Here is an 18893-nt window from a genome sequence, read left to right as displayed (position 1 = left end):
TGACCAAGATAATAACGATGGTATGATCACTCACCTAGAGCCAGACATCCTGGAATGTGAAGTCAAGTGGGCCTTAGAAAGCATCACTACGAACAAAGCTAGTGGAGGTGATGGAATTCCAGTTGAGCTATTTCAAATCCTGAAAGATGATGCTGTGAAAGTGCTGCACTCAATATGCCAGCAAATTTGGAAAACTCAGCAGTGGCCACAAGACTGGAAAAGGTCAGTTTTCATTCCAATCCCAAAGAAAGGCAATGCCAAAGAATGCTCAAACTACCGCACAATTGCACTCATCTCACACGCTAGTAAAGTAATGCTCAAAATTCTCCAAGCCAGGCTTCAGCAATACATGAACCGTGAACTTCCAGGTGTTCAAGCTGATTTAGAAAAGGCAGAGGAACCAGAGATCAAACTGACAACATCCTGGATGTTGGATCATGGAAGAGGACCTCAAAAAGCCTCTTGATGAAAAATGAAAGTGGAGAGTGAAAAAGTTGGCTTAAAGCTCAACGTTCAGAAAACGAAGATCATGGCATCCAGTCCCATCACTTCATGGGAAATAGATGGGGAAACAGTGGAAACAGTGTCAGACTTTATTGTTCTGGGCTCCAAAATCACTACAGATGGTGATTGCAGCCATGAAATTAAAAGATGCTTACTCCTTGGAAGGAAATTTATGACCAACCTAGATAGCATATTCAAAAGCAGAGACATTACTTTACCAACAAAAGTCCATCTAGTCAAGGTATGGTTTTTCCAATGGTCATGTATGGATGTGAGAGTTGGACTGTGAAGAAAGCTGAGTGCCAAAGAATTGATGCTTTTGAAGTGTGGTGTTGGAGAAGACTCTTGAGAGTCCCTTGGACTTCAAGGAGATCCAACCAGTCCATTCTGAAGGAGATCAGCCCTGGGATTTCTTTGGAAGGAATGATGCTAAAGCTGAAACTCCAGTACTTTGGCCACCTCATGCGAAGAGTTGACTCATTGGAAAAGACTCTGATGCTGGGAGGGATTGGGGGCAGGAGGAGAAGGGGACGACAGAGGATGAGATAGCTGGATGGCATCACCGACTCGATGGACGTGAGTCTGAGTGAAGTCTGGGAGTTGGTGATGGACAGGGAGGCCTGGTGTGCTGCGATTCATGGGGTCGCAAAGAGTCGGACACGACTGAGCGACTGATCTGATCTGATACTGAAAACTTTCTCCCTTGTTTAATACATCTTGGTTATGCTCACCTGCACAGTTTAATAGATAGTTTACAAAGGTAAAGGGAAGTTCAGCATTGTCTTAGGAATTTGTTTCACTGCAAAAAGAAAAGGGGAAAAAATCCACTCAAATGAGCTTAAGCATAAGGTGTTTTATTTTGAGGAAAATATAGTATTCAGGAACCCTTAAAATCAATGCAGGAGACTCCATTTTGAGTCTTGCTTTCGTTATTAATATGATATATGCTCAGAACTTATTCTTTTTTCTTTATTTTCCCCATCTGTAGAAGGAGAAACATGCTACCCAAATGACCTCTTACATTCCCCCTCCTGTGATATCCTATGTTTTCTATAATACATGCTTTCTGTATTTTTTTGATTTATTCCCATTAATTTTTTCCCCTATTTCTACTATTACATCTTCGTTGATTTTGTGCTGTTAGGTCTTAACCCAGAAGTCCTATTTTCAAAGTGCATTGAGTCTCTCTGTTCTATTCTCCAGATCCTCATCTCACCTTGTACATTTTTAGTCCTTCTTTGTACTAGATGTATTTTCACGTGTATCTTGGCTTGTTGATTTGATTTCTGCCATCTCCATTCTAATAGTCACTGCTCCCAACAGTTGGCTATTATAGTTTTCAAAGCTTTGAGAGTTCTTTGTTTAAATCTCAGCCAGTTCAGGTTAATGGGAGCAATATCTCCTCCGCTCCTGTACATGTGAAGAGGAACATAGCATGGCAAGATGGTGGCGAAGGAGAGACAGCACAGTATAGTCGGAGGAAGGGAGGACAGGCTTTCAGTTCAGAAAGAACTGAGTTTCTAATATGGTCTTGAGAAAACTACTTAACTCCTTGAGGATTCTCATCTTTCTCATCTATCAAATACAGATTTGATGCCTTCATCATAAAGCTGTTGCAAGAATTAAATAATTTTATGTAAAACAAAAATTATTATGTTAATCCAATAGTATATTAGGGAGCTCATAGATGGCAGTTATTTTTAGGAATCAGCCATTCTCTAAATTCTTACGAATTGGTACGAATGATCATTTAAGAATTAACATTTTTCTAGTATTGAAGTGGTCAATTACTTGTGTTGCTAAGCTTTCATGAGTTCCATATTACTTTCAGCTTTCTTATTTTCCCTACAGACTGCAGTGTTTGTCTTTGAGAATACTGAAAATATTTTACATTTACATTATTTTATAGGTATTTTAATGAAGTTTAAGAAGAAATGATCCTCTATTGAATTCTCGTTATTATGGACAACTAGCTTGTTGATCTTTCATCCTAAAATTTAGTTCTATCCCTTTCTAGTATCCTCCAAGAGCAAAACATGCTTCAATGTTCATAGATTGTGCAAACAGAATGTCTTCTATGGAACCGGGAATCTTTAGTCATATCTTACGTTCCAAATCAGGAAGTAGATTCTCAACAGTGCTCAGCACACAGAAGCTGAGTGGGCTGTCAGTATATGGCCCAAATGAATGAATGAATGAATGTATTTTGCACCATAGCAGCAGGTCATCTCATGCTGGGAATAGATTGGAGACAAGAGAGTTCTGTTGTCAAAATATTTGGCTAAGTGAAGTTAAAGAAAGACATAAACTAGGATCCCTTACTGTAAAACTTCTCAGAGGCTTTAAAATTCAAATATGTATTATAAACTTCTAAGGTGGGGGTAGTTTGCATCAGTTCCCATGCTTATTTGGCCACAGAACTCTACTTATTTTTGAAAACGTAATTAACATCTATCAGGAACCTAGTTTCTTGCATAATCTATTTCACTCCACACAAAGCTCAGACGTACCTTCTGCACTGACCTCATGGTCTAGACTCCACTGAAAAAAAATTTTTTTAATAAAGATACTGATATTTGGGGGTTTTGACTTCTCTCTCATAGATTATTTTTCCATAAATTGTCACTCTGATCCATATTATATAACAATTTGGTTCAACATTCCTTTTAGGCGAGCTACCAGAGACAATACAGGAGTGAGACTCTGTCCCAGAGTGCAATCCAGGTGCTGGTAGGTGCAGCAGGAAGCTTTGGAGAGAAGATGGTAGAGTAAGTATGATTTCAAGAGAAAGCTTTATTCTAAGCCACTGCATTTAGGAAATTGTGCGAGTGAGTTTCCGCTTTTGTCTGGTAATCTGAGATCATCCAGTATGATGCATTCGAGCCACTGCCTGTTCTCCATTCCACCAGCAGGCCAAGCCACCTGCTTCCAGTTTCCCAGACTTGCTCCACTCACTCACACCTCTATGCATTTGAACAAGCTGCTCCTCTGACTGATACTTTCTCTTTCTCCTTTTGTCCCCCTCCTAAAGCTAAGCTGTTGTAAACCACTCTTCTTTTAGACACCTAGCTGAGGTCAAAGACTTCCTTCAACCCTCCAGGCACATCTTCCCAATGAACACCCTCTTTTGACATATTTATATTGATTTCTTTGGATGTGAGCCTCCACAGCTAGCAGTGAGTTCCTGAGTCAGCGTATTAGTGAGTGCCCTCGGATCATCCCCTGAGGAAGGAGGAAGGCTACATGGTTGGGCAGAGGGAAGAGTTAAACTGCGGTGCAGCTGCAGTAGTGACCACCCCAAACCCAGACATTCCTTCTTGTTCTAGATCTCTCTTCTGGTACCATGAACACCAAAATTTCCTGCTCATATGGTCCTAGGATTGCTTGGACCTTTCCCCTAGATCATCATCTTACAAGCAAACCAGATCTTTGGTGTCCACTCCTCAAAACCTAAGATGTGGCAGCCTGGTGTCTACTCACATACACTGGCTTGAGGTTTGTTGTTGTTCAGTCACCCAGAAGTTTCCAACTCTTTGCAACCCCATGGACTGCAGTACACCAAGCCTCCCTGTCCTTCACCATCTCCTGAAGTTTGCCCAAGTTCATGTCCCTTGCATCAATGATGCCATTCAGCCATCTCATCTTATGATGCCCTCTTCTTCTGCCCTCAATATTTCCCAGAAATAGGGACTTTTCCAATGAGTTGGCTGTTTGCATCAGGTGACCAGACTACTGGAGCTTCAGCTTCAGCACTAGTCCTTCCGATGAGTATTCAGGGTCGATTTCCCTTAAGATTGACTGGTTTGATTTCCTTGCTGTCCAAAGGACTTTCAGATGTCTTCAGCACCACAGTTGAAAGCATCAGTTCTTTAGCATTCTTTGGGCTTGAGGTTTCGTAGTGAGAGATAAAGCCCTGTGTGGGAAGAGAAGCAACCAGACACTGGGGTATGTTCCCATTGCAGTGCAAGTACAGATTGTCAAAGAGCCTAAGAGTTTTAATTTCAAGCCTAGCCATACAAATCATTATCACATTATATTTCCGTATATGATACAAGAGCCCCAACCTACCTTCTTGCTCTGGGCCCTCCAGAAACAGGGGACCTGATGGATGTTAGTGAAGTAGAAGGAGAGGGCTAGGCAGAAGTGATCAATTTAAAACAGAGTCATACTTAAAGACAGACGATTGTGTACAGCAGAAATTTTTAAATGAATGGCAAATGACATCTGAAAGTGTTATCACTGCATTGTCCAGGAGAGGTTAACATGTATGGAACACATATAAAACAGTATAGGGTAGTTCAGTCCACTCCCTTGATTTTTCCTCTTAAAATCCACAAAGGCAGAATCAGCATCTGCCTCTGAGGACCCAGAGTAAATGGATACAAAAAGGAGGTAAATTGTGGGGAAAGGGGGTTAAGGGTTGAAATGGTTCATAGTAGACAACAAAGGCAAATTTTGAAATGTATTACATTTTCATTTGGACATATATGAGATAAATATTGAATCCTAAATGTGCAAAACTATATGCCAGCCCCGGGAATATTGAGATCAGTGAAATGGCTTTCAAATCAGAGCAGAAGTTTCTCTTAATTACTCTTAAGTTCAGTACTTGCTTCTTTGCTGGGCTGCCTTGGAGCTGATTCTACCATTTGCTGATTATTCCTATCTGTAACCCCATGCATTGAGGGTGTCCTGTGACAAGGAAACAAGTCTAAAGATAAAAAGAGTAGGGAGTTTAAACAGAGGTTCCAGGACCTGTACTAAGCACCTGTGTAACTACCTAATAAACAATACTCTGAATAGAGATTATGTTTATGGTCTTATGTCACATACAGTTTTAAATATATTACATGTATTACCCTTTCAAGGTGGTAAAACCCTATAAGCGCTATTGTTACCTTTATTTTGCAAATGGGGAAAGTGAGGCACAGGGAGATTAAATAATTTACCCAAGGTTATTTGACTAATTAATTACAGAGCCCAGATTCAAAGCCAGGCTATCTCACTATCCAGTTAAAGAGATCATACTGTTTTCCTAAATCAAGTCTAAACAGTGAACATGTTTAGAGCATATCGAATAGGAACCCAGGAGCCTGATATACACGATAGTTTAGTCTGTTAAAATATCACATGCACTGATATCACAGAATTTTAGGATTCACAGGAACTTGTGAAATGATCACATCTTAACTTAGACATTAATTGGGGTTTCCTGGTTTCCCAGGACTATATTAAACAGCCCTGTGTGTGGATCCAGAGTGCCCTTCTCTTTATTACCTGCAGGACACTTACTACACTTAACTGCAACTGTCATTGGCATATTTTTACTCCACTAGTCTTCAGAAGTCTTGCAAACAGAGTCGCAATTTTTTTAATTTTTAATTAAAATTTTTTAATGGTTTACCCCATGCATTTATCAAGCATAATAGGTGCTCAATCAAATATTTTAACAATCAGAACTGAATCAAGTCATATATACATTCATGATTTTCCATTGTTATATTAATCACATAAAACAGATTAACTTCCTTCTTTTTTAATTATGTCAGTATCTCTGTAACAGAGAAATTGCCCACCTTTTTAGGTAAGAACATTATAATCTATAGGAAGAACAAGACCTTCCTTTGAACTTAAGTCACCAATGCCCTTCTATTAAGCTGCATTTTAAGGTAGGGCCTCACACCCGGGGATGGAGCCCTAACCTCCTTCTGATGAAGAGCAAGACCTAAATGTAGCGCACAGATCTGAGCTGTCTCAAAAAAAAAACCAACAACAACAGAAAAAACCTACCGGCAACTTGGGGACAAATGTCTTTGATGGGTTTATGAGCACCAAGTCTTCCAAGTAACCATTTTTACTTTTACTTCACCACTGGTATTTCCCCCATAAATTCCCTGATTACTTGCCCAGAAGGTGAAAGAAAAGAGATGGGGGGATATGTGAGGTGGGCCGGATGCCTCCTGTAGATGTTCTCGTTTAATTTTCCCAGGCTGGCATTAGTCATCTTACCTCCATTCTACAGATCAAACAAGTTAGTGAGGTATTTAGTTTATTGGCACCCAGATAGTGGAGGGTCCAACATGAAAACCCATATATATTTGAATCCCAAGTATTTTAATCATGGTGTGCTTTCTCTTCCAGAAACATGACTTCTCTATTTTGAACCACTTTTTTATACTCTGATTAATAAACCAATTTTTATTGAACCTTTTTTTAATACTCTGATTAATAAACCAATTTTTATTGAACCTTTTTTTATACTCTCTGATTAATATTGAACCATTTTTATATTCTCTAGTTAATTAGTGAATTTTTTACTCTCTAATTAATTAATTAAAGCTCCACAACCTAACTTCACAATTATATAATCCACCTTTATCGACATCTTTGTGACTTGGATCTGTGCCTATGAAAGTGTCTCACTTCCTGTCATCACGGAACAAAATAGTTTTCCTGCTTTCTGATAATTCTGCATTAAACTTATCTCAAAAAATTTTAAAGCATGTTTAAAGATTTCTTCTTCCTTTTTAAGGTATATGAATGCTGAGACAATAAAGAATTATTCTGAAAGCAAAAAAATTTTGTCTTTACAAGAAAAGTATTGCTCAATTGGGTGTATAATACGAAAAAAGGAAAAAGGGATCCCATCAAGGTCAGTGCTTTTAAACCTTACTAGACATGTTATTATATTCATTTGCCATTTCCTTTTAATTTATTTTTTTAAATTTATATCCTGGATACTTTGTAAAATATTTTGAGGTAGTTTACAACTAAGTTGTTTTTATATATATATATATATACAAAAGTTACCTAAAGAAAAAAGATACAGTGTAATAACTTTTATTATAGATGTAAATTTCATACAAGATTAAACATTAAACATTTTATAGTGTACCATTCAGTGTTATTTAGGACATCTGCAAAACTGGACAACCATTTCCTCTATCAAATTTCATAGCATTTCAATTGCCCCAAATGTGAACCCAGTACCCATTAAGCAGACACTCCCCATTCACTCTTCTCCCCAGTGGCTGGAGAGCACTAGTCTGCTTTCTGTCTCTATGAATTTACCTATTCAACTGTTTCATATAGATATACAACATAACACCTTTGGTTTCTGTATTCTTTCACTCAGCATAAGGTTTCTTCCATATTGTAGCATCAGTAGCATAAGGTTCATCTACTTCATAGCAATAACAATATTTCTTCTGATGGCTGAATAACAGTCCATTGTATGCACGTGTGCTTTTTTTCTTTATCCATCTTTTGGTTGATGGATAGTTGAGTTATTTTCACCCTTTGACTATTGTAAACAGTACTCCTCTGAACATTTATTGTAAACAGTGCTCCTATGCTCCTATGTACAGTTATTTTTTTGAATTCTTGCTTTCCATCTTTTGGGTATGCACCTAGGAGGAAAATTGGTGGATCATATGAAAATAAAAATTATTGAATTAATTTATTGAGGAAACACCAAATTGTTTTCCACAGTTGCTAGATAACTGTGAAATCAGGAAATGTGAGTCCATCTACCTTACTTTTCCTTTTTAAGATTGGTATAGCTATTCAGGAAACTATTCATAGAAGAACTGTACAGAAAAGAGCTTCATGACCAAGATAATAACGATGGTATGATCACTCACCTAGAGCCAGACATCCTGGAATGTGAAGTCAAGTGGGCCTTAGAAAGCATCACTACGAACAAAGCTAGTGGAGGTGATGGAATTCCAGTTGAGCTATTTCAAATCCTGAAAGATGATGCTGTGAAAGTGCTGCACTCAATATGCCAGCAAATTTGGAAAACTCAGCAGTGGCCACAAGACTGGAAAAGGTCAGTTTTCATTCCAATCCCAAAGAAAGGCAATGCCAAAGAATGCTCAAACTACCGCACAATTGCACTCATCTCACACGCTAGTAAAGTAATGCTCAAAATTCTCCAAGCCAGGCTTCAGCAATACATGAACCGTGAACTTCCAGGTGTTCAAGCTGATTTAGAAAAGGCAGAGGAACCAGAGATCAAACTGACAACATCCTGGATGTTGGATCATGGAAAAAACAAGAGAGTTCCAGAAAAACATCTATTTCTGCTTTATTGACTGTGCCAAAGCCTTTGACTGTGTGGATCACAATAAACTGTGGAAAATTCTGAAAGAGATGGGAATACCAGACCACCTGACCTGTCTCTTGAGAAACCTGTATGCAGGTCAAGAAGCAACAGTTAGAACTGAACATGGAACAACAGACTGGTTCCAAATAGGAAAAGGAGTATGTCAAGGCTGTATATTGTCACCCTGCTTATTTAACTTCTATGCAGAGTACATCATGAGAAACGCTGGGCTGGAAGAAGCACAAGCTGGAATCAAGATTGCCGGGAGAAATATCAATAACCTCAGATATGCAGATGACACCACCCTTATGGCAGAAAGCGAAGAGGAACTAAAAAGCCTCTTGATGAAAGTGAAAGTGGAGAGTGAAAAAGTTGGCTTAAAGCTCAACATTCAGAAAACAAAGATCATGGCATCTGGTCCCATCACTTCATGGGAAATAGATGGAGAAACAGTGGAAACAGTGTCAGACTTTATTTTTTTGGGCTCCAAAATCACTGCAGATGGTGACTGCAGCCATGAAATTAAAAGACGCTTACTCCTTGGAAGGAAAATTATGACCAACCTAGATAGCATATTGAAAAGCAGAGACATTACTTTGCCAACAAAGGTCCGTCTAGTCAAGGATATGGTTTTTCCTGTGGTCATGTATGGATGTGAGAGTTGGACTGTGAAGAAAGCTGAGTGCCAAAGAATCGATGCTTTTGAACTGTGGTGTTGGAGAAGACTCTTGAGAGTCCCTCAGACTGCAAGGAGATCCAACCAGTCCATTCTAAAGGAGATTTCTTTGGAAGGAATGATGCTAAAGCTGAAACTCCAGTACTTTGGCCACCTCATGTGAAGAGCTGACTCATTGGAAAAGACTCTGATGCTGGGAGGGATTGTGGGCAGGAGGAGAAGAGAAAAACAGAGGATGAGATGGATGGATGGCATAACCAACTCGATGGACGTGAGTCTGAGTGAACTCCGGGAGATGGTGATGGACAGGGAGGCCTGGCGTGCTGCAATTCATGGGGTCGCAGAGAGTCGGACATGACTGAGCAACTGAACTGAACCTGATAGCTATTCAGGATTCCTTGCAATTACATATGAACTTTAGGATTAGCTTGCCTTTCATTTGGATTTTCATAAGGATCGCCATCTAACTTGTAAATTGTCATGTTAAAATATTAAACTTTCTGATTTATGAAATAGAATGGCTTTTCATTTATTTAGATCTTAATTCCTGTTAGAAATATCTTATAGTTTTCAGTGTACATGTCTTTAGTAAAATTTAATCATATGTATTTTTATGCTATTTTAAATAAAATTTTGTTCCTAATTTCTTTTTTGTACTGTCCATTTCTTGTGTATAGAAATACAAATCATTTCTGTATATTGATCTTGTATCTTGAAGCTTTGCTGAATTCATTTAATACTTTTAGTTGCTTTTTGTGAATTCTCTAGCATTTTCTATATTTAAGATCCTATCATTGAGAAATAATTTTACTTCTTCCTTTCTAATTGGGATGTCTTTTCTTTACTTAGATTCAAGAGAGGTTTTCCTCTTTTCAATAGAAGTATCAATAAATACACAATGGTTCTTTTAAAGCCTTCCATAGTGACTTAAGCTGCAACTATTTCTGTTGATGTGACAAAGAAATGGAGATTCGAAAAACTAGGATTTATAGTCAATCTACCTTTTAGGCTGTCTCCTAAGTATCACTCATCTCACAGTAGGTAGTACAGATTCTGGAGTCAGGTGGGTTAATTTAGAATCCCAGTCTTTATTAAATCATTTATTAGCTGAAGGAGCTTTACAGGTCTGTTTTTTCACTTGAAAAATGGGTGAAGTAATATTAATATCTATGTCATATTCTGAAAGCTAACTGATATAGTTAAAGCATTTGACAAAGTAACTGTCACATAGTAGACACTAGCATATGCTAGTTGAGTTCTCCTTTGCCTACCTTACAGGATTGTTGTAAAGATTACATAAATTGTGTGTGTAGAAGCACTTAGTCCAGAGAATAACAATAGCTAAGCACTTAAATATTAGCATTTACTGGTAAACGCTAAATAGTGTTCAATTAAAAATTGAATTCTTTAGCCAATGGATGAAGTCACTATCAAAGATGAACAAGCACACTAGAAAAGAAATAATCATGAAAGTGAATCAGCAGAAATAATAGCAGCAGATTTATATCCCTAAGACTTCAGTTATTAAAATTATCCAATATGGACTATAAGTATTACTGAAATGTTGAAATTAGCAAGTGATGGAATCACAAACATGAGCAAAGTCAATCACCAAAAGAAAATGAATAGAAAAATGGAAAATACATATAATTTTTAAAATTAAAAATTCAGCTTAAGTTTTCAGAATTAAAAGATAATACGCTTGTGTGCTTAGTCACTCAGTTGTGCCCAACTCTTTGTGATCCCATGTAGTCCACCAGGCTCCTCTCTGCATTGAATTTTCCAGGCAAGAATACTGCAGCTGATTGCCATTTCCTGCTCCAAGGGATCTTTCTGACCCAGGGATGGAACCTACATTTTCTGCATTGGCAGGCAGATTCCTTAGCACTGAGCCACCTGATATATCTAATTGGATGGGATGCAGGTAGAGCTGTACAATGACAATAAATGCAGGGCCTCTGTATCAGTGCCGGGCCTCTGACAGGAGAAGATCAGGACTATGAGATCTGAAGTGGTGACACTTGGGTGGGCAAACCTGAAAATCTTGAACTTCCGCATTCTCGTGAATACCCTGGCTTGACAGAAGTAGCCACCTCTCTTCTGCTGGAGAACAATAACAATAACCTTTTATCGCCTTTAAGTGCTGCAAAGACATCATGAGATAAAGCTTAGTTCTTAGTTTCTACCACCTTTCATTGCTTCCATGGTAATTACCCAGGTCGAGTCTCAACATAGCTGGAGGGGAAAATATAGTGGCTGCTTCAGGAAGAGTACAACTTATCAACTGAAAGAATTACAGGACTTGACTGATACTAGTAAATACTAATATAACATATAAGGGAATGGATCTTGAGGATACTGGACCAGAGGGCTGCAACATAAGGCCAGATTGGGAAGAAATTTATTGGCACAGAGTTCTTAGCCATAATTCAGTTTTCAACATTCTGCTGAGGACATTTGGAGCTGGTGCAATTATATTCCTGAGATGGTTCTTGTTTGGAAGAAGAATCTTGATTCTTGGAAAGACGGTTATGACAAACCAGACAGCATATTAAAAAGCAAAGACAGGACTTCCCTGGTGGTCCAGTGGTTAAGAATTCCACCTGCCAATGCAGGGGACACGGGTTCAGTCCCTGGAGTAGGAAGACTCCACGTGCTGCAGGACAACTAAGCCTATGAGCCACAACTACTGAGCCTGCGAGCCCTAGATAGAGCCCATGTTCTGCCACAAGAGAAGCCACTGCAAGGAGAAGCCCAAGCACAGCAACAAAGAGTAGCCACCGCTCACCACAATTAGAGAGAGCCTGCATGCAGCAACAAAGACCCAGAGCAGCCAAAAGAAAATAAATAAAATTTTTTAAAAAAAGCAAAGACATCTCTTTGCTGACAAAGGTCTGTATTGTCAAAGCTAAGGTTTTTCCAGTAATCACGTACAGATGTAAGAGTTGAATCATAAAGAAGGCTGAATGCCAAAGAATTGATGCATTCAAATAGTGGTGCTGGAGAAGACTCGAGAGTCCCTTAGAGAGCAAGGAGAACAAACTCATCAATCCTAAGGGAAATCAATCCTGAATATTAATTGGAAGGACTGATGCTGAGGCTGAAGCTCCAATACTTTGGCCACCTGATACAAAGAGCCGACGCATTGGAAAAGACCCTGATGCTCGGAAAGATTGAAGGCAAAAGAAGAAGAGGGTGGTAGAGGAGGAATGGCATCACTGATTCAATGGACATGAACTTGGGTGAACTCTGGGAGATGGTAAGGGAAAGAGAGGTCTGGCTTGCTGCAGTCCATGGGGTCTCAGAGAGTCTGACATGACTTAGCGACTGAACAACAACATACCTGATAAGGGGTTAGCATCCAAAATATATAAGGAATTCATACACTGAATAGCAAAAAACAAGCAATCCAATTAAAAATGGTCAGAGGAACTGAATAGACATTTTACCAAAGAGGACATACAAAAGGCCAATACAAACATGAAAAGGTGCTTAGGGAAGTACAAATCAAAATCACAATGAAATATCATCTCATACCTGTTAGAATGCCTATCATCAAAAACAAACAAACAAACAAAAAAAACCAAGAAGTAGTAAGTATTGGCAAGAACATGAAAAAGAGGGAACAATATTACACTGTTGGTAGCAATGTAAACTGGTACAGCCACTTTGGGAAACAGTATGCTGTGCTAAGTCACGTCAGTCGTGTCTGACTCTGTGTGACCCCATAGACGGCAGCCCACCAGGCTCCCCCGTCCCTGGGATTCTCCAGGCAAGAACACTGGAGTGGGTTGCCATTTCCTCCTCCAGTGCATGAAAGTGAAAAATGAAAGTGAAGTCGCTCAGTCGTGTCCGACTCTTAGCGACCCCATGGACTCTTCTGTCCATGGGATTTTCCAGGCAAGAGTACTGGAGTGGGGTGCAGAGGTTCCTCAAATAATTAAAAATGAAACTACCATATGATCTAGCAGTCCCACTTCTGGGTATATATCCAAAAGAAATAAAAACAACATATCAGAAAGAAATCTGCAATCATATTTTATAGTAACATTATTCACAATAGTTAAGATATAAAAATAAACTAAGTATCCATCAATGGATGAATGGATAAAGAAAATACAGTGGAGAAAGAAGGAATTTTTGTCATTTGTGACAATATGGTTGGATTGTGACAGTTCTATGCTAAATGTAAGTCAGACCAAAAAAGACAAATACTGCATGGTATGACTTATATGTTGACTCTAAAAATAAGTAAAATGAAATGAAATAATAGATTTTTAAAAGTCAACTAATAGAAACAGGCATACACACTGAGGAAACCAGAATTGAAAGAGACACGTGTACCCCAATGTTCATCACAGCACTGTTTATAATAGCCAGGACATGGAAGCAACCTAGATGCCCATCAGCAGATGAATGGATAAAAAAGCAGTGGTACATATACACAATGGAGTATTACTCAGCCATTAAAAAGAATACATTTGAATCAGTTCTAATGAGGTGGATGAAACTGGAGCCAATTATACAGAGTGAACTAAGCCAGAAAGAAAAACACCAATACAGTATACTAACGCATATATATATGGAATTTAGAAAGATGGTAATGATAACCCTGTATGTGAGACAGCAAAACAGACACAGATGTATAGAACAGTCTTTTGGACTCTGTGGGAGAGGGAGAGGGTGGGATGATTTGGGAGAATGACATTGAAACATGTATAATATCATATATGAAACGAGTCACTAGTCCAGGTTCGATGCACGATACTGGATGCTTGGGGCTGGTGCACTGGGACGACCCAGAGGGATGGTATGGGGAGGGAGGAGGGAGGAGGGCTCAGGATGGGGAACACACGTATACCTGTGGCAGATTCATTTTGATATATGGCAAAACCGATACAATATTGTAAAGTTAAAAAATAAAATAAAAAATTAAACCAGTAAAAAAAAAAAAAAAAAGAAACAGAGAGTAGAAAAAGAGGCTACCAGAGCTGAGAGTTTAGGGAAATTGAGCTTAGTAAAAGGTTACAAACTTTCAGCTATAAGGTGAATAAAGTCTGAAGATGTAATGTAAGACATGGTGACTATAAAAGAAAAGAATTTAGTCATACCTCAAAATAGTCACACATCATGTGAGGCGATGCATGTATCAATTAACTAGATGGGAGGAATCCTTTCACAAAGTATATATATATATATTAAGCCACTAGGATAGACAGTTTCAATATCTACAATTTTACATGTCAGTTGTACCTCAATATGACTGAGTTTTTTTAAAAGAAAAGAAAAACAATCTGAAGAGACAGCTGAGAGGGAAGTGTTATCTTGAAGTTAACAAGGCTTACATTCTATGGGTCTCCCTCTCTCTGGCACTGCCTGAGACCTTGGAGGATTTTGCAATTTGATGACAGGATCATATATGCATTTATGATTTATCTCATTTTTATTAAATAGGGATCCAAATCATAAATATTGTAAAAATTTCAGGTCCTGCATAACATGGGTCTAACTTTAAGAATAATGAAGTAATCAGCACTCACCTGCTCTTTAGTCAATAATTGATTAATCATTTTGTTTTAGTTTTAGCAATAATAATGCATTATTATACTACTTGAATAATTTTAAAATAAAATTAAAATTGCATAAAGTAAATCCTTTCACCCATAATTCTACTCTCTAGCACACTCAGTATAAAAATAATTTTTCAAAGCACATATGTTAATTTAAAGTTTTTGATAAAATGTGGGCCTATCCTGTTTGACTCCCACACATATTAGGATTTGTGCCAGATTATATGCCTTGACAAGGAAAAATGCTCATGATCCATTGCTAAGAGAAAAATAAGCAGGTTATAGAACAATATATATGATATAGTTCTTTTTGTATTCATAGATAATGATTATATAAACAAAAATATTGGAACAATATTAAAACTGATAATAGTAGCCATCTCTGAGAAGTGTATTGATTAGAAGGTGGGAGAGATTTTTTTAAATTAATATCCCCAGTTTGAATTATCTCTGTTATATGATCTGAAGTATTTCTACTAAAAGTATAAGCAAAAATGAGACCGTGAGGAAAGAAAGAAAGAAAGGGGAAACTAGCCTGAAGACATTTACAGAGGAGGAAATTAAAGGACCAGTATCTGAAGTAGAATGCCAGCAAGTGTTTGGTAGTGACTACTACTTCTCAGAATTAAGCAGGGCTTTGTGGCTATTGATGATTAGATCAGGACTGAGTATATAATGAAATTAATTCAGTGTAATTATTTTATCAGATAAAACTATCTCTTTTTTTAAACTTTTTTTTTGCAGACATTGCTTTCTTCGTGCATGCCATAAAATAGTATTTACTGATGAATTTGAGTACATCGGATACCTTGTCATACTAATGAATATGTTTCCTATTATAATTTCTTGTATATCTGTGTTAAACGATATCTATGAGACAGAATTAGCATATGCTAACTACTCTTTTCTTGCATTTTATATCATGGAGGCACTACTTAAGGTAAAGCTAAATGTGCTTTTGTGTGTGTGTGGTACGTCTAACAGGGAGGTTGCATAACTTCATTTTTCACCCTAGGTGCCCAGACAGTTTTCTAAAGGATTGTATAAAATTCTTCCTCACTCCTCAAACAAATTTTTTTTAAAGGTGATTTTTACGGTGACAATAATAAATATTCATATTTTAAGTACTGATTTTGTATTTGTAAATGCTCAAATAATGTGTGTCAAAGAAGTGCAGAGTGAGTTACAAGGGTATTGGCAATGTTCTTCAGCTTGGCAAAGTGGTGAGCACCTGGATTTTTTAAAATTTATTTTTATACTAGATAAATAAACAGATGGATAAGTAGACTGATAGAGATTCATTTATACTTAAAAAACATTTCATAGTTTGATTTTTTTAGTTTAGTGTAAAGATAGCTGTTAAATGATGGAAATATATGTCCACAAACTGACAACAGTGTTGTGTTATATGGGGCTTCCCTAGGGCCTCAGCCGTAAAGAATCCACCTGCCAATGAGGGAGACATGGGCTCAATCCCTGTGTTGGGAAGATTCCCTGGGGAGGAAAACAGCAACCAACTTCAGTATTCTTCTGCCTGGGAAATCCCATGGACAGAGGAGCCTCGCAGTCCACTCCATGGGGTCGCAAAGAATCAGACACAACTTAGCAATTAAACAACAACAAATTGTGTCATATGAATCAAATTGTATATAAAATATTTTTATCCAGATGATTTAAATAGAGGAATTAAGTTTGATATTTGGACAAAATGGATGAATCTCAAATCATTACTGGAAAATTAAAATACTAGAGCTATGATTACTGGGGGGAGTGAAATGGATTCATATTCAATCATTGTATGTAATAAATTCCAACTAGTTGGAATAACCATAGGAGATGTCACAAAGTTAAGAAAAAATAAAGCAATTCGAGTTAGCATTAGTACTAGGGTGAGGGTGAGAGTAAAGTGTTCCCTAAAATCATTTAATATGTACTATAGTGGAAAGAACAATGAGCCCAGTTGCAGACCTGACTCTGACTTTGGCTTTCTTCAACAAAATGTTAGCTGTTCACCAAGTCACTAAGCTTTTTTCAGCTTCAGTTTCTTCTTCTGTAAAATATCAAGGTTGGCTTAAATCTTCATAGCTGAGAGGACACTCCCAACTGTTCAATCCTGTGTTTGCCTGTCCTTTCTGTTTAACTCAAGATTCATCTTCACTGCCCAGTTTACGAACTTGCCGTCACTTATTTTCTTTGCCCTTTTTTCTATTTAGTTCAGTTCTCCCCCCTTTGTAGTATGCCTTTTAAAATATTCATTATATCAATAACAACAATAATAAATGATCACTGAGGTGCCAGGTATTACTGCAATTATAACATTTCAAATCCTTGTTTATACTTTAATATAGATATTATGCCTTGCATTTTACAGATGAGGGACCTGAGTCTCTGAGAAGTTTTGTAACTTGTTTAAGGTCACACAGCTAATGAATAGAAGAGTTGGGATCCAATCCCTCAAAGTTTGTGTTCTTTCTTATATATAATTCTGCCTTAAACTTTCCTTCTCGTATTTTCAAACTTTCCCCCAATACTCCTCAACCTATCAGAGTAATGAATCTTTTAAAACTTTCTCAGAGGAAGGATAACTACTCTTCTGCATCAGAGTGCCAGAGGCTTTAACAACTTATTTGACAGATCTCTCTTCCTTTGAAGCTTGTGCTATCATTTTATACCAAGCTCTTCCTCTCCTAGGGCTGTATTCTATCTCTTTCTCTCTCTCTCTCTCTCTCTCTCTCTCTTTCTGTGTGTGTGTGTGTGTGTGTGTGTGCGTGTGTGTGCGTGTGTGTGTTAGCAGCTCAGTCATGTCCAACTCTTTGCAACCCCATGGACTGTAGCCCACAGGTTCCTCTGTCTATGGAATTCTCCCAGCAAGAATACTGGAGTAGGTTGCCATTCCCTTCTCCAGGGGGTCTTCTCAATCCCGGGATCAAACCATCCTTTTCTGTGCCTCCTGCACTGCGGGCAAATTCTTTACCATCTGAGCCCCCAGAGAAGCCCGAGTGGCTGTATTCTTTGACCTCCAAATAACTCCTTCGTGTTTCTGAATACTTGGTATCTAGATAAAGTCTTAATATTTATAACAGTTCTTCCAAGCTCCTAAGAGAAAGAACTCACCTATACTCTGTTGCAACAAGAAGGAAATGAGACTTACAGTAGCTAAATTGTGTCTTGCACAGAACCTGGATCTGATCTTCTGCTCCCTAGATTCAGACATTGACTTTCCTCAGCCTGGCCAAATGAGAGCACACTCAAGAGAAATGACCCTATACCATTAAACCCTCTACCACTTGTCTGTTTACAAACAAGTATGACAATTTCTTTGGCCACCTGATGCAAAGAAGGGTCATTGGAAAAGACCCTAATGCTGGGAAAGATTGAAGGCAGCAGGAGAAGGGGATGACAGAAGATGAGATGGTTGGATGGCATCACTGATGTGATGGACATGAGTTTGAGTAGACTCTGGGAGTTGGTGTTGGACAGGGAAGCCTGGCGTGCTGAGGTCCATGGGTTCACAGAGTCGGACACAACTGAGTGACTGAACTGAACTAATGACAATTTCTTAATTTACAATGAAGCTTTTGCTCTCCCTGGCATAAATATGTCTATCTCCTTCACTTTCTCTGAATTATAGTGAGTAGGAGGATTGGGTTGCTAAAAAGACAGATTAATCAAAATTATAAATCAGTATATTAAGTATTATGATTAAGAAATATACAGGGTGCTATTGGAAAACATGGGAATTCCTTATACAGAATAGTAGGGTCAGAGAAACAAGTCTATTAAGGAAAGGAGATGCTTGAATTGAACTTTGAATAATGAATAGGAGTAAAAGTAGAGACTGAACATGTAAGTATGGAGCAGAATAGACAACAAGAACAAAGGAAAACTTAGAAGTGCCAATGTAACACACACAGGGAACCCGACTCCCAATGACAGGAGCTTAGAGATGGATTGGTCAGGATGAAGACTGGAGAGATGTTAAATTTGTGTGGAGGATATGGAAAATAAAACAAGAGACATGGACATGAATTATAAG

At 38.1% G+C, this 18893-nt stretch overlaps 1 protein-coding gene across 1 annotated transcript in view; it reads left to right on the top strand.

Moving 5' to 3' along the window:
- Window positions 1–18893, top strand: part of SLC9C1 (solute carrier family 9 member C1) — a 121061-nt gene that overhangs the window by 64954 nt on the left and 37214 nt on the right. Inside the window, exon 16 of the mRNA XM_070358298.1 lies at window positions 15602–15797. Coding sequence (XP_070214399.1) covers window positions 15602–15797 — 196 coding nt within the window. The remainder of the gene's footprint in view (window positions 1–15601; window positions 15798–18893) is intronic.

Source organism: Bos mutus, chromosome 1 (assembly GCF_027580195.1).
Source record: "Bos mutus isolate GX-2022 chromosome 1, NWIPB_WYAK_1.1, whole genome shotgun sequence".
NCBI classification, from domain to species: Eukaryota; Metazoa; Chordata; class Mammalia; order Artiodactyla; family Bovidae; genus Bos; species Bos mutus.
The sequence above is the reverse complement of the archived record's forward strand: the minus strand, read 5'-3'. Positions and strand labels throughout refer to the sequence as shown.